The sequence below is a fragment of the Tachyglossus aculeatus genome, chromosome 27, assembly GCF_015852505.1.
Source record: "Tachyglossus aculeatus isolate mTacAcu1 chromosome 27, mTacAcu1.pri, whole genome shotgun sequence".
In the NCBI taxonomy this organism is placed as follows: Eukaryota; Metazoa; Chordata; class Mammalia; order Monotremata; family Tachyglossidae; genus Tachyglossus; species Tachyglossus aculeatus.
The window spans coordinates 6,585,166-6,600,663 of NC_052092.1; the positions used below are offsets into that span (position 1 = coordinate 6,585,166).

At 52.1% G+C, this 15,498-nt stretch overlaps 1 protein-coding gene across 1 annotated transcript; it reads right to left on the minus strand.

Annotated features, from left to right (window-relative positions):
* Positions 1 to 331: 331 nt before the first annotated feature.
* LOC119946627 (putative uncharacterized protein DDB_G0271606) lies at positions 332 to 6,512 on the minus strand. Its single transcript, XM_038768050.1, has 5 exons — positions 6,460 to 6,512; positions 2,233 to 3,085; positions 1,869 to 2,110; positions 1,031 to 1,099; positions 332 to 762 (listed from the first exon to the last, which is right to left on the minus strand). Exons 1-5 carry the CDS (start codon positions 6,475 to 6,477, stop codon positions 466 to 468), a joined length of 1,479 nt encoding a protein of 492 aa, XP_038623978.1. The 5' UTR covers positions 6,478 to 6,512; the 3' UTR covers positions 332 to 465.
* Positions 6,513 to 15,498: the final 8,986 nt, after the last annotated feature.

Consider the following 15,498-nt stretch of genomic DNA (forward strand, 5'->3'; position numbering starts at 1 on the left):
GCACCTGCCATTGGGCTGTATTTCCCTGTAAAGGTTTCTGGGGGTCCAGAAGCCTCCTGGTGTTCCCCAGGCAGTCCCCCCTCATCATCCCCTGGAATATTTGAACAGGTTGAGTTAAAGGGCTACTCCGTGAGACCTTCATCTTTGGCCACAACAGTCCTTTCTGCCTGGGGTGGATCTGCTGCAGTGATGATGATGATGATGGTGGTGGTGGTGATGATTATGTAATCTCCCGGCAGGCCTGACATGTGCAGCGAGCCCCTAGAAACTGCAGTCACGATGGATACAAATGAACGCAAAACCCGGGAAAAAGTCATGTCACTCTTTATTGATGCTTGTTTGCCCCAGGACACTTCCAGGGGGCCAATCAGAAGTATAATCAGAAGATAACTCTCCATGGCAGGAGAGGAACATGCGTGATCTGGTCCAGTTTAGTTACTTTTCACATTCTGCTCTTCCTAGGACTTAAAAGCCTCCCAGGGAGGGAGCTGAGTAGCCCTGGTAAGGTGGGGTAACAGCGGGAAGGCTTGGGGGATCCTCTTTGAGGTGTGGGGTCATCAGCATTGGGCAGTAGGGGTCTCTGGCCAATGGCACAGGATACGAGGGGTGGTAGGAGGGACGCCAGGGCCAGGAAGGTGCCAGCAATGGCTGGTAGGGTGCGTGACTGTAGGTAGCCTGGGGCATTGCAGGAACTGCAGCTTCAGGATGAGGTGGTCTGGATGTGGGATACCAGGCTGTGGCAGGCCCTGAGTGAGGTCCACCCTATGAGAAAGAGAGAGAGAGAGAGAGTGAGAAAATAGTTCGTATCCACCTGCAGTCATGAACACCGAATCGCATGCCCTGCTCCCTGACTTCTGATTTTATTCTCATCACACAAGGAGGTCTCCCACAGACTCCCTTCCAAAAGAGACATCCCCAAGTCCCAACATTGTCAAATATATATGCGGAGGAAGGCAACGTATCCCAAATAGACTTTCAGGGCATGACGCTTTGGCGTTTCGGCCCAGAATGGTTTGAGCCCCGTACTTACCACCTGCTTCATCAGCTTTCCACGTTGCTTTTTCTTTTTCACACGCTGATTGCTGAACCAGTCTCTGATCTGTAGGGGAAGCAGATAGAAATGAGATTACTGTCCTTTGTCTGTCTGGGCCTCATGCTCTTTGCCTGGAGGAAGTTATGGCCACCCACTCACTTCCCCTTCCCCCCGCCACCAGCCCCCACCCGAAGGCCCTCCCCGGCTCTGACACTCTCTTGGCATTTCCTGAGTCTCTGGTCAGTCCACATGCAAACCATGCCTGCACCCATGGCAACATTGGAAATGATTCCCAGATTTAAAACGAGGCTCTTGGGGCCCTTGGGGCTCCGGGATGTGTGTGGGTGGTGGAGGGGAAGGCGTTCGTCCCCCACACTCACCTCGGGGAAGGACGCGGCTCTTTGTGACACCATCGCGGTCCAGGGAAACTGCCATTGTCCACTGTCCCCCACAGCAAATGTCTTCGCGGGAGTTCCTCGGCGGACACCGCTCCACCGAAGGACTGCCGCAAAGATGGGGTCCGCCCTATTTCCCAGGAACCCTGACACTGGCCTAAACCCTGGCATCAAATACAGAGCTAGCGAGAAGCAAGAACTGGTGTGCGATCAGTAATGTCAAGTGAAAAGTACAGGCTCCTTGGTCGTGAATTTCTTGGGTGTACTAGAAAAGGCCTATTCAAATCCACATTTCCAAATCCAAGGAGGGGATGGATGACCTATCTGTGTCCAGAAGCGGGGCGTAAAATAAAAAGTTTACAAAAGAGAGAGATGAGAGAGTGGTGGGAGAGGTGGGGGGCCATCCCGTCACCCTCCCCATGGGCGATTCCCAAGCAAACCTGTTTCTCGGTCATTCCCAGCTGGCTCATCAAGTTTCGGACTTGGCTGGGGGTGACGTATTCATTCCTTCTGAAGTGTTTCCACAGGACTTCTAGCTGCTCTCTGCAAAACTTGATCCGTTTCCTCTTGTCTTTCCTCTCTGCTGCCACATTGGGTCTGTCCTTTTCTTCGCTTTCCTTCTCCTCCTCCTCTGGCTCTATCTGAGCGATTGTCATCGCCCGATGGGGTGACCGGGTGAGCTCTGTGAGACCAAAAACAAGGAAGATGTCACTGACTTTTCTGAGGGACCTATCTAGTCTGGACCCCTGTCCTTTCCAGGCAGCCACCCGTTGCCCTACCTGTCCTACCTAAGAGCTGTCTTACCAAGGGAGGCTGGACACATCTCCTGCTGCGGTGACTGGTGCAGTTGCTGCCGCCTCTGCAGTGGTAGTTGTTGCTGCCCCTGCAGTGGCATTTGCTGTTGCCCCTGCAGGAATTGCTGTCTCTGCAGGAATTGCTGGTCCTGCTGCTGTTGTTGTTGCTTCTGCAGTGGGAGTTGCTGCCCCTGCAGTGGTAGTTGCTGCTGCCCCTGCAGTGGCAGTTGCTGGTCCTGCAGGAATTGCTGTCCCTGCAGGAGTTGATGGTCCTGCTGTTGTTGTTGTTGTTCCTGCAGTGGGAGTTGCTGGCCCTGCAGAAATTGCTGGTCCTGCAATTGTTGCTGTTGTTCCTGCAGTGGGAGTTGCTGGCCCTGCAGGAATTGCTGGTCCTGCCGTTGTTGCTGTTGTTCCTGCAGTGGGAGTCGCTGCTGCCCCTGCAGTGGTATTTGTTGCCCCTTCAGTTGCTGCCGGCCCTGCTGTTGTTCCTGCGGTGGAAGTTGCTGGCCCTGCAGGAGTTGCTGGCCCTGCTGTTGCTGCCGGCCCTGCTGGTGCTCCTGCAGTGGTAGTTCCTGGCCCTGCCTTTGTTGGTGGTGCCGCTCCTGCAATTGCTGCTGTCGCTCCTGCAGTTCTTGCTGTTGCTCCTGCAGTTCTTGCTGCAGCTCCTGAAGTTGTTGTTCCTGCTGCTCTTGCAGTTGCTCCTGCTGCAGCAGTTGCTCCTCTTCATTCAGGGGGGCAGCTTGGCCCAGTAATTCCTCGAAGACATTGCGAAGCACTTCATCTTTCATAAAGTCCTCTTGGATGTCAAAATCCACTTGATCGTCCCATTCGGGGATTTTGAAATCCAATGAAGACGGAGCTGTCTGGAGAGAGAGGCAGGCAAGGCCGTTAGGCTGGAGGTGAACTTGGGGCAAGGATTCTGGTGTGGATGGAGAGGAGGCAGGGAGTGAAGGACTGCCCTAACCCACCTTTGTTAGGTCTGACCACGAGGTCTGAAACCCACGACAGATCTCCTCGCCCGTCTCCCGCGCCATTGGTGCTGAGCCAACTGGCGTGAGTCACTTTGGTGGATGCCGGGCAGTCGCAGACTCGCTCTCCCCGCCCGCCTCCCATTCTCCTCCCCTCGGTTCCCTCTCAGAGCGGGACCAGGCTGCCTGTGGTCCCACGTCCCGGGCCCGCTCCATCCCCTTGAGGTGTCTCCCCTACCGCTGGATCCCGGCCCAAGTCTCCAGCAGGGAGAATCCCGTCCAGTGTCCCCGCTCCCGCCCCGGCCCCGGCCAGTCCCCTGCTCCCGCCCCCAGCGGCACTTACTGGGGGAAGCTCTGGATCCATGTCCCTTCCTTTCCGACTTGCAGACATGGGCCAAGAGAACACTCTGCCGGGACCCTGCCCTGTTCAGCCTATATATGGCCTCAGATCCGGACCCCCGATCCCCCGGGGGCGCAGGTGACAACCCTGGAATCTTTGTCCATCCCCACCCTCCGGGGCGCGAACTCGCCGTGGGCCAACGCCCTGCCCGTCGCCGCGTGTTCACGGGAGCTAACCCGCTCTCCAAGTCTTACGGACCTTCAGAACGAAAACATTTTTCGGAACTTTCTAGAGTTGCAGCCCCTGACCGAGGCCTTTGCGGCTCTCCCTTCGTTTTTCTAAACCACTAAATCCTGTCGGTTCCATCTTCACAACATTGCTAAAATAGGCCCTTTCCTCTCCATCATAACGGCTACTTTCTTAATCCAAGCACTTACTCTGTCCCGCCTTGATTATTCTATCAGCCTTCTCGCTGACTTCCCAGCCTCCTGTCTCTCCCCACTCTAGACCATACTTCACTCTGCTGCCCGGATCATTTTGTACAAACACATCCAGTCCACATTTCCCCCCTCCTCAAGAACCTCCGGCAGCTGTCCATCCACTTGAAACAGAAACTCCTCATCATTGGCTTTAACGCACTCAATCACCTCGCCGCCTCCTACCTCACCTCACCACTCTCCTACCACAATCCAGCAGGCACACTTCACTCCTCTGAAGCTAACGTTCTCACTCTACTTCCATCTCGTGTCTCACTGCCGACCTCTAGCCCACATCTTTTAGACTGTGAGCCCACTGTTGGGTAGGGACTGTCTCTATATTTTGCCAATTTGTACTTCCCAAGCGCTTAGTACAGTGCTCTGCACATAGTAAGCGCTCAATAAATACGATTGATGATGATGATCCAGCCTCTGGCCGGGGACGTCCTCCCTCCTCATATCCGAAGGACAATTACTCTCCCCCCTTTCAAAACCTAACTGATGCCACATCTCCTCCAAGAGGCCTTCCCTGACTAAGCCCTCATTTCCTCTTCTCCCACTCCCTTCTTCATCCCCCTTGCACTTGGATTTTCTCCCTTTATCTCTCCCTCCTTGAGTCCCACAGCACTTAGGTTCAAATCCATAGTTTATTGACTTGTAGTAATGTCTGTCTCCTCCTCTAGACTGTGAGCTCGCTGTAGGCAGGGAACGAGTCTACCAACTCTGTTATATTGTTCTTTCCCAAACGCTTAGTGCAGTGCTCTGAACACAGTAAGTACTCAATAAATATGATTGATTTTCCCCTTCCCTGCTCCAGGATTTATTGGGCAGCTACTAGGTGAAGAGCGGAGGCGGGGGTGGGGGAGGGGGAAGGCGGCGGAAGCTTCATGATCCTAGTCAACATCACTACCCCCACCAGTACTTCCATCCCACTTCTGAACTCTGCCCAACTGTCCTGTCGCATCGCTCCTGGCCGGCATCCCTCTTGCTGGCCCGGAGAATCTGGGAGAGAGCCGAGTTTTAAGGCGGGGACTTGCGGGGACCGAGCCAACGTTAGCTCGGGGTGACACATTCTCGGGCGACTCCCCTAGTGTTCCACGCCCGCAAACCACCAAACGGGGTGTAAACCGCTCTGGAGCCGAGGAGGGAGGAGTAGTAACAGTGGCCATAGTATTTATTAAGTGCTAACTGGGTGTAGAACACTGTACAGAGCTCTGGAAAAGAATACATAAATGCGAATTAGGCATGGTCCAACAAATATCTGTAAGGCACTGTGGGTAGAGGAGCAGAATTTCAGGCTCCTCGAGGCTCCGACACCATTTCATTCATTCATTCCATCGTATTGAGTGAGAGCTTACTGTGCAGAGCACTGTACTAAGCGCTTGGGAAGTATAAATCGGCAACAAATAAAGACAGTCCCTACCCAACAACGGGTTCACAATGACACCGCAGCCAGTAACCTCTATGGAGGCCATGGAATCTCAAAGATGCTACCGTCATCACCTTTTTTTAAGAAGAAAAGTGAAATATCAAAATTGTGAATTAATTGCGAATTAATGAAACGTCCCATGGCTCTCCATTAGTGGTAAGTGAGCCCGATGTTGTGTAGGGACCGTCTGTATATGTTGCCAAATTGTACTTTCCAAGCGCTTAGTACGCTGCACACACTAAGCTCTCAATAGATACGATTGAATGAATGAATGAACAATAAGATCGTAGCCACGGTCCTGGTTTATCAGCTAGTGAAGAATATCGTCAAGCAAATGGTCCAAAATTAGAATGTCCCTGAAATCACACTTCCTCCTGAAGGTCTTCCTTGCTTAATCTTTCATCTCGGTGCCCTATTTCTCCGCCTACGGCAGCTTCAGCCCTTCTGTGTCATGGAAGCGCTTGGGCATTCACCCGTCTCCTCTTTGAGTAGCACTTGTCTTTATATCGTTACACTTTCTTGTCTCTTTTACCCGTAATGTATTTTAGTGTCTGCCTTCCCCGCTAGATTGTAAGGCGGGGGTCGTATTCACTAACTCTATTGTTCTCTCCTAAACGCTTAGGATAGTGCTCTGTTCAGAGCACGTGCTCAACAAATGCTATTGGATAGATGATAGATAGATAGATAAGTAGATCAATCGACCGATCGATCTGGTATGGCGAGGACCCCGCAATTTCCCTCCTTTTGCCACGGCAGTCTACTGATCTTTTGTCTTCTTGTTGTCCTAGTCCGTGGAGAGATGGGGTGGGGAGGGGAAGAGCAGTGACAAAGTTTCTGACAGAGGCGAGACGAAGTTCCCCCTGCCTCCTGCCACCCCATGCGCTCCTGCTTGCCTGTTTTCCGCCCCCTGCCTGGGCTCACCTCACCCGGAGACTGCGAGCTGAGCATGGGGAGATGGGGGACGGAGGCTTGGCACATTTATGTTATTAAAGATAAACGAGCGGCAATCAGTTGGAAAACAAACCGTCGTCGTGTCCGTCATCGCCACAATCACCACCTCCACGAAGAACTCCCACGGAGCAGGGTTCTTTACGGACCTCAAGGGAAAGAGCCGACACGGATCCTGCGCACAGGTGTTTCGTCCTGCAGTGCAGCCCTTAAACAGGTGCCTCTAAGTGGGGACTAAGTGGGGACCTTTTTAAGGTACCAGAGGCTTGTGGGGCCGGGAGGTTCTCTGCCCTGTAGAAGGTGTCGGTGGTGAAGGCGTTTTATTTTAGGATGTAAGTAGGAAGAAGGCAGAGAAGGCAGCGTCCTCCGGCCGCTAGGAACCAGGACACCTTTAGGCTGCCGTTAGGACGGGGTCGATCAGCAGGACGTGGCGGCGATGAGTGCAAATTCATCGTCTTCTGGACTTGCATAGTGTCGCCGTGGTTTTTCGATGGAAGCCCCTCAACACTACCACCCCCTTCACGCATGAGCGGACTCTGGGCCTTCATCCCTCAGTTTAGGCTGAGCGCGCCATTGGAAACAGCCTTAGGAGGTCTCATTCATCAGGTAAATTGCAGGTTTCCCCCGGATTCCACCCACCCGTCTTTCTTTTTGCTGTCTCCTCCAGGAGATGGTAGGGCGTCCCCCTCTTCTGGGGCGAGTGCGCACCTGGGTTTGCCCCTTTTATCAATAATTTCCGTGGATTATTTGACACTTAACAATAAGCCCTGGATCTAACATTTTTACTTCCAGCTTTAAAGGTAAGAGGTTTTAGTCTCTTTTAGAAACCCCCCTTCTAGACTCCCCCCCACCCCACTTCCAGACTGTGAGCCCACTGTTGGGTAGGGACCGTCTCTATATGTTGCCAACTTGTACTTCCCAAGCGTCTAGTGCAGTGCTCTGCACACAGTAAGCGCTCAATAAATACGATTGAATGAATGAATGGATCGCGGTATCAAATTTTGATCTGCAGCCCCTTCGTTACACATAGGCCCCCCCCCCCCCTTATGCGCGCACACACATATACTTTCTTGTTCTCTCTCCTTTTAGCTCCGTGGGCACTCTGAACAGTGTTTGGCACCTGGAAGGCCCTGAGACCGCCGGTTTCTGTGTCCCCAGTGTTTCTTCCTGTTGTCATGTTAAAGACTCCATTAGCACCCTGTTACTAGTTTCCATTCACAGATCCAATCGTTTCAATCTTTATTTGGCTGAATGAGAGCAGCGCGGTCATGGTGGAAATGTATTTAGGACACACTGTGTAGTGACTTGCATCTTTTTTCTAGGATCTCCCCTAGTCTCTTAAAATAAATAAATAAATACATACACAAATAAAACAACCTTCTCATGATCTCACGGGTCCCTCCAGTTATCTCCCCATCTTCCTTAACGATGGCATTTTAACGATGGCATTTATTAAGCGCTTACTATGTGCAAAGCACTGTTCTAAGCGCTGGGGAGGTTACAAGGTGATCAGATTGTCCCACGGGGGACTCACAGTCTTAATTCCCATTTTACAGATGAGGTAACTGAGGCACAGAGAAGTGAAGTGACTTGCCCAAAGTCACACAGCTGACAATTGGCGGAGGCGGGATTTGAACCCATGGCCTCTGACTCCAAAGCCCGTGCTCTTTTCCATTGAGCCACGCTGCTTCCCTTCTACCAGTCCTCTTCAAAATTCTGAATTGTCTATTCATTCAAGTGAATTGTCTATTCATTCAATCATATTTGAACGCTTACTGTGTGCAGAGCACTATACTAAGCGCTTGGGAAAGTACAGTACAGCAATAGAGGGACAATTTCTGCCCACAACGAGCTCACAGTCTGGGGGTGGGGAGACAGACAACGATGCAAGTAAACAGGCATCAATATAAATACATAAATAAAATAACAGGAATATGCATAAGTGTTGTGAGGGGGAAGAGCAAAGGGAGCGAGTTAGGGTGACGCGGAAGGAAGTGGGAGATGAGGAGAAGTGGGGCTTAGTCTGGGAAAGCCTCTTGGAGGAGATATACCTTCAGTAAGGCTTTGAAGGGAAGGAGGGTAATTGTCCGGCAGATTTGAGGTGTCTCCAAGTTCCTCTCCTCCAATTTTCTCCATGACCTCCTCCAATCTGGCTTCTGTTAGGGGCTGGGGTAGTTGGGTTAGGGGGTATGGTAATTGGGGTTAAGGCGGCTGGCGGGGGTGCAGCACCGAGTGCAGCACTGCACTAAGCGCTTGGGAAGTACAAGTTGGCAACATATAGAGACAGTCCCTACCCAACAGTGGGCTCAGTCTAGAAGGGGGAGACAGAGAACAAAACAAAACATATTAACAAAATAAAGTAAATAGAATAGATATGTACAAGTAAAATAAATAGAGTAGTAAATACGTACAAATAGATATACATATATACAGGTGCTGTATATATGTATAGGGAAGGGAAGGAGGTAAGGTGGGGGGATGGAGAGGGGGAGGAGGGGGAGAGGAAGAAGGGGGCTCAGTCTGGGAAGGCCTCCTGGAGGAGGTGAGCACTCAGTAGGGCCTTGAAGGGATGAAGAGAGTTAGCTTGGTGGATGTGGGGAGGGAGGGCATTCCAGGCCAGGGGGATGACGTGGGCCGGGGGTCGACGGCGGGACAGGAGAGAACGAGGCACGGCGAGGAGATTAGTGGCAGAGTAGCAGAGGGTGTGGGCTGGGCTGGAGAAGGAGAGAAGGGAGGTGAGGTGATGGAGAGCCTTGAAGCCGAGGGTGAGGAGTTTCTGCCTGATGCGTAGGTTGATTGGTAGCCACTGGAGATTTTTGAGGAGGGGAGTAACATGTCCAGAGCGTTTCTGGACAAAGGCAATCCGGGCGGTGGCGTGAAGTATGGATTGAAGTGGGGAGAGACAAGAGAATGGGAGATCGGAGAGGAGGCTGATACAGTAGTCCAGACGGGATGGGAAGAGAGCTTGAATGAGCAGGGTAGCGGTTTGGATGGAGAGGAAAGGGCAGATCTTGGCAATGTTGCGGAGCTGAGACTGGCAGGTTTTGGTGACGGCTCGGATGTGAGGAGTGAACGAGAGAGCGGAGTTGAGGATGACACCAGGGTTGCGGGCTCTTGAGACGGGAAGGATGGTAGTGCCGTCAACAGTGATGGGAAAGTCAGGGAGAGGGCAGGGTTTGGGAGGGAAGATAAGGAGTTCAGTCTTGGACATGTTGAGTTTTAGGTGGCGGGTAGACATCCAGATGGAGATGTCCCGAAGGCAGGAGGAGACCCGAGCCTGGAGGGAGGGGGAGAGAGCAGAGGCAGAGATGTAGATCTGGGTGTCATCAGCGTAGAGATTATAGTTGAAGCCGTGGGAGCGAATGAGGTCACCAAGGGAGTAGATTGAGAACAGAAGGGGACCGAGAACTGAACCTTGATGAACCCCCACAGTAAGAGGATGGGAGGGGGAGGAGGAGCCTGCAAAAGAGACATGTGTCATGGCAAAAGGGGGTACTGGCTTCATGCCGTAAACCCCAGATTTGAGTCTTCCCATTTAGGTCTTCACGGACCAGAAGAATTACTCTGGGAAGAGTAACTACAAACATGGGTGCTGGCAAAAGGGGAAACTGGCTTCATGCCACAAACCCTATATTTGAGTTTTCACATTTGGGTCTTCATGGCCCAGGTGCTGGGAAGAACAGTAATGACATGTATCCTGGCCAAAGCGGGTGCTGGCTTTATGCCATGAACCCCCAATTTGAGTCTTCCTATTTGGGTCTTCATGACCTCGGTGCCAGGAAAAACAGTGAAAATATGGATGCCGGTAAAAGCGGGGACTGGCTTCATGCCACAAACCCTCATGTGAGTTTTCCCATTTGGGTCTTCATGGCCCACGCGCTGGAAACAATGGTAAAAATATGGCTGCTGGCACAGGGGGACTGGCTTCATGCCGCAAACCCCAGATTTGAGTCTTCCCGTTTGGGTCTTCATGGCCCGGGCACTGGGAAGAACAAAAAAAAATGAGTGCTGGCAAAAGAAAGTGTGGCTTCACGCTATACATCCCAGATTTTATTCCCCTATTGGGTCTTCATGGCCCAGGGTCTAGGGGAGAGAGAAAATGTGGATGCTGGCAAAAGGGTATTGTCTTCATGCCATGAACCCCCGATAGGAAACTTCTCATTAGGTTCTTCATGGCCCAGGCACTGGGAACAACAATAAAGATAGTGGGGACTGGCCTCAGGCTACAAACCCCAGATTTGAGTTTTCCCATCTGGGTCTTCATGGCCTGGGCACCAGAGAAAATAATTTAAAAATCTGAGTTCCGGCAAAAGGGGGTAGTGGTTTCATGCCATGAACCCCAGACTGGAGTCTTCCCATCTGGGTCTTCATGGCCTGCGTACTGGGGAGAATAATTTAAAAATTTAGGTGCCAGCAAAAGGCGCGTCTGGCTTCATGCCTTGAAGCCCAGATCTGAGCACTTTCATCTGGGTCTTTCAATGGCCGGGGCACCGGAACGAACAATAAAAATATGCCAGCAAAAGGGAGGTACTGGCTTCATGCTGCGATCCCCAGATTTGACTCCATTATTGGGTCTTCATGGCTCAGGTACCAGGGGGAGAGAGAAATAGCGATGCTGACAAAAGGGGGTGTGACTTCATGCCATGAACCCCTGATTTGAGTCTTTCCATTTGGGTCTTCAAGGCCGGGGCATTAGGAAAGACAATAAAAACGAATGGTGGCAAAAGAGAGTGTGGCTTCATGAAATGAACCGCAGATTTGACTCCCTTTTGGGTCTTCATGGCCCAGACATTTGAAAGCTTGCTAATAACATGGGTGCTACAAAACAGGGGACTGGCCTCATGCCGTGAACCCCATATTCAAGTCTTCCCGATTGGGTCTTTGTGGCCCAGGCACAGAGGCAACAGATAATGTGAGCACTGGCAAAATTTGGGCTGGCTTCACACCACGAAACCCAGATTTGAGCCTTCCCATTTGGGTCTTCATGGCCCGGGCACAGGGAAGAACAAGAATAACACGAGGGCTAGCAAAAGGGGGGCTGGCTTCACACCACGAACCAAAGATTTGAGCTTTCCCCCTTGGGTCTCTGTGGCCCCGGCACTGGGAAGAACAGTAGTACCGTGAGTGCTAGCAAAATCGGGGGCTGACTTCATGCCATAAACCCTGTATTTGAGTGTTCCTATTTTGGGTCTTCATGGCCAAGGTGTTGAGAAGAATAAAACTGACATGTGTGTCAGCACAAGTGGGGACTGACTTCAGGCCATGACACTCAGACTTCAGTCTTCCCATTTGTGTCTTTATGGCCTAGGCGCCAGCAAAAACAATGAAATAGGAGTGTCAGTGAAAAGGGGCTGGCAACATTCCCTGAACCCCAGATTTGAGTCTTCCCCTTCGGGCCTTCATGGTCCCAGTGCTGGGAAGAACAATAAAAGTATGGGTGCCAGCAAAAGTGTGGCTGGTTTCATGCCACGAACCCCAGATGTAACTCTCCCAGTTGGGTCTTCAGGGCCTGAGTATCGGGCAGAGCGAGAAAACTTTTGGTGCCAGAAAAATGAGGGACTGGCTTCAGAACCTTGGGTAATTGATTCTCTCAGTTGGGTTTTTGTGCCTGGGCTTTAGGGAGAGGGAAGATGGCTCTGGCTTTGTTACTTTGCCCCTGGTTGGACTTTACCCTTGGGTTTGGGGCTTGGCCATATCTGAGGATGGCTTTGGTTTTGTCACTTTGCCCCTAGTTGGACTTTACCCTTGGGTTTGGGCCTTGGCCATATCTGAGGCCCGACGAGTCGAAGAGCTTCCCGCTCTTACGGATGACGATCGCCGGAAGAGTTTCCACCTGTATCGCTCCCATCGATCCACTCTGCTATCTCTGCAGTGACCAGATGGACCGTATTTCTCAGACTCTGGGCCTACTGAACAGGTTAGAAGCACCATTACCTTGGGGCAGGGTGCTTTTTATCTTTTCTTAAAACTTGGGTTTGGGCAGTGTTGCTGAGCAGGAAAAGTTCAGGCCTGGGCATTGGAGGACCTGTGTTCTAATCCCAGCTCTTCCTCTTGCCCGCTCTGTGATCTTGGGTGAGTCACTTAACTTTGCTGTGCCTCAGTTTCTTAGCCTGTAGCATGTTGATTCAATACCTGCACTTGGATTTGCTCCCTTTATCCACCCCTCCCTCGACCCCATAATATTTGATTGCACTTCCGGTGTCCTGATGCTTCACCGGCTCCAGCCCGGCGAAGGAGCCACGAGGGTCTTCGGTGTTCTCCCTGACGGCCAGAACCAGCAGCCTGACACGGCATGGGGACTGGCTTCGGGAGAAGACTTGAAGTGGTGGCAAGAACCCCGTGATACCCACTGTTTGGCCTTGCCCAGGCTGGAGCTGCCCTGGAATCAGCGATATGGAAGAGGGAAACCCCAGAGAGACCCTTCCTCGGGAGGAACAAAACCCCAGCTGAAGTTCATCTTGTCTTTTTCGGCCTGCACTTCAGGATGGTAGAAGTCTCAGGGGTAAGTTCTTCTGGGAGAGTAGCAGTCTGAGTTCTGAAGTCTTCGAAAAGGCTCCCAAAGTGCTATGATAATTATCTAGATAATTATCTAGAGAAGCAGCATGGCTCAGTGGAAGGAGCCCAGGCTTGGGAGTTGGAGGTCATGGGTTCTAATTCGGGCTCTGCCACTTGTTTGCTGTGTGACCTTGGGCAAGTCACTTAACTTCTCTGGGCCTCAGTTCCCTCATCTGTAAAATGGGGATAAAGACTGAGCCCCATGTGGGACAACCTGATTCCCTTGTATCTACCCCAGCGCTTAGAACAGTGCTCAGCATATAGTAAGCGCTTAAATGCCATTATTATTATTATTTAGCCCATATCTAGAATTTATTTATAGTAATGGCTGTAACCCTTTACAGACTGTGAGCTCACTGGGGGAAGGGAATGGGCCCGCTAGTTCTGCTGCCTCGTACTCTTTCAAGTGCTTAGTATCCAAAGTAAGCACTCAATGAATACCACCAATTGAGTTATCTAGATCCAACAAACTTTCCTAGCAGAGAATTAGAGAGTCTAGACCTAAGCTCTCACTTTTGGCTTATTCTAAAGAACTTGGTTTTTAAAAAGGGTCCAGTGAATAATTGGGCCTATGTGCTTCTGCGTGATCAGATTCCTCCCGCATCCCTTTATTGAACCGATCTCTGTCCACGAAGGGTGTTTGTGTGCAGAGCACCGTACTGAGCACCGGGAAAGGTATGATGCAGTCGATAGACACAATCCCTGTCCATGAGGAGTTGACGATCTTCTGTATATCTGCAGCCCCCTCAGGTACTGGACAGCCTCTAAATGTCTCTCTTGCCTTTTCAGTAGATGCAGGGTTCAACCGTGACTCCCAGAATGACGGAGGAGAGACCGACAGGTCTGTGGGATTCTTCCGGCTATGTGTTGGGCCCAGAGCGAGCGACTGTTTTCAGCAGGGGATTCGGTGTAAGAGAATAATTTTTCCCCGTAAATGAAAATTCCCTTCGGGAGACGGCTTCTGCCGGGACGGCCGGCGGCCCCCGGGCCGAGATAGGAGGGGACAGAGAAAACTAACGGAGGAGGAGGGCTCCCCGGCAATCAGTGGAGTGAATTGTGTGGGCGAGGGAATTTCGGGCTGATTGCATATCGGGGCTTGCACCTCTGCCTTGGGTCTTCCTCTTCGGAATCTGCCTAGAAGTCATTTTTACCCTCCAGGCTGAGAGCGGACCCGGACGTCCCCGTGTCCGGGAAGAACGAGGCGAAGACGCGGCCGAGAGAGAGAGAGCTTCTGCGTCCGGTGATGGGGTCGTGCGGTCGTGTCTGAGCCTGTGGCCGGCGGCCATCTCTGCAGCCCCATATCGCAGGGGGGTGGCAGAGATGGCGCAGTGAGGGGGATTGGGAGGACAGGGTAGGAATAGGTGGGATTGTGGGTCTGAACTCCCTACAGCACTGCCACCAAGTGCCCCCTGACCCTCCTGAGGGAGAGATCGCAGCGGGGACGGTGGCAGTCACGGGGAGGGTTGGGCAGGGAGGCAGGCAACGCTTGGGGACTCTTTCTCCCTGCCCACCCCTCCCCCTGCCCCCATGCCCTTTCCCTCCTTTGACTTCATCTTCTCTCAGTACTCCCCCACCGGCCCCCACCGAAATAAAGCCAGCGATAGATAGAGCAGCGACTCCGCAATCGTGGACCGCAGGCCCGCGGCCCCCCAGCTGGACCACCTCCTTCCGGAATCCACCAGCAGCCATCCGGCAAAGCACCAGATTCGCCGTTCCTCGACACTCCCGGCCGTGACCACCTGAGCCTCGGTCGCAGAACGTCCACCCGGGTCTTCTCTGACTGCCTTCGGGTGCCCCCCGAGATAGGCCCCAGGACTCTCTGGTCTCATACACATGGGGAAGAATGAATAAAAATCTCTAAACCCCAGACTCAGCTCTGTCGGTGGTCTCTTGTTCGTGGATTGGGTCTGTGCCGTTCTAAGGGGTGGAGTCTGCTGGCGGGCAGGACAGAAGCTCCTTTCGCAACCAACATTTTTGCAGGTCAGTGAACGGGTCTACCGCATTCTTCCTCATAGCTGGCCGAGGGCTCTGCAGAGCAGGTGGGCCCGAACCCTAACCCCGTAAAGAAGCAGTGGGGCCTAGGGGATAGAATGAGGGCCTGGATTCTGATCCCAGCCCTACCACTCGGCTGCTGCGTGATCTTGGGCAAATCACCTCAATTCAAATCGGTTACCTCATCAGTGAAATGGGGATTAAGACAGTGATCCCCATGTGGGGGAGGTACCGCGTCCACCCTGATCAGCTCGTATCTACCCCAGCGCGTACTACAGTACTTGGTGCATAGTAAACACTTAATATCAGCCATATAGATGTACACAGAGAATGTGGTTCCAGACCCCAAGGCCGTCCATTAGCTCAGGTGTAAATACTTTTTTGCTCTTTATAATGTTTATATCAATTAAATGGCCTTCAGGTGCCTGCACCACACATCAATCTGCAATAGTAGTATTTTACTGCACACCCATGGGGTGTGATGTACAGAATTGAGCATTTGAAGTGAAAACACAGAAGTGACACCTTCCTAGGATCAAAAGAGCTCCCATGCCGATGGGGGAGACTG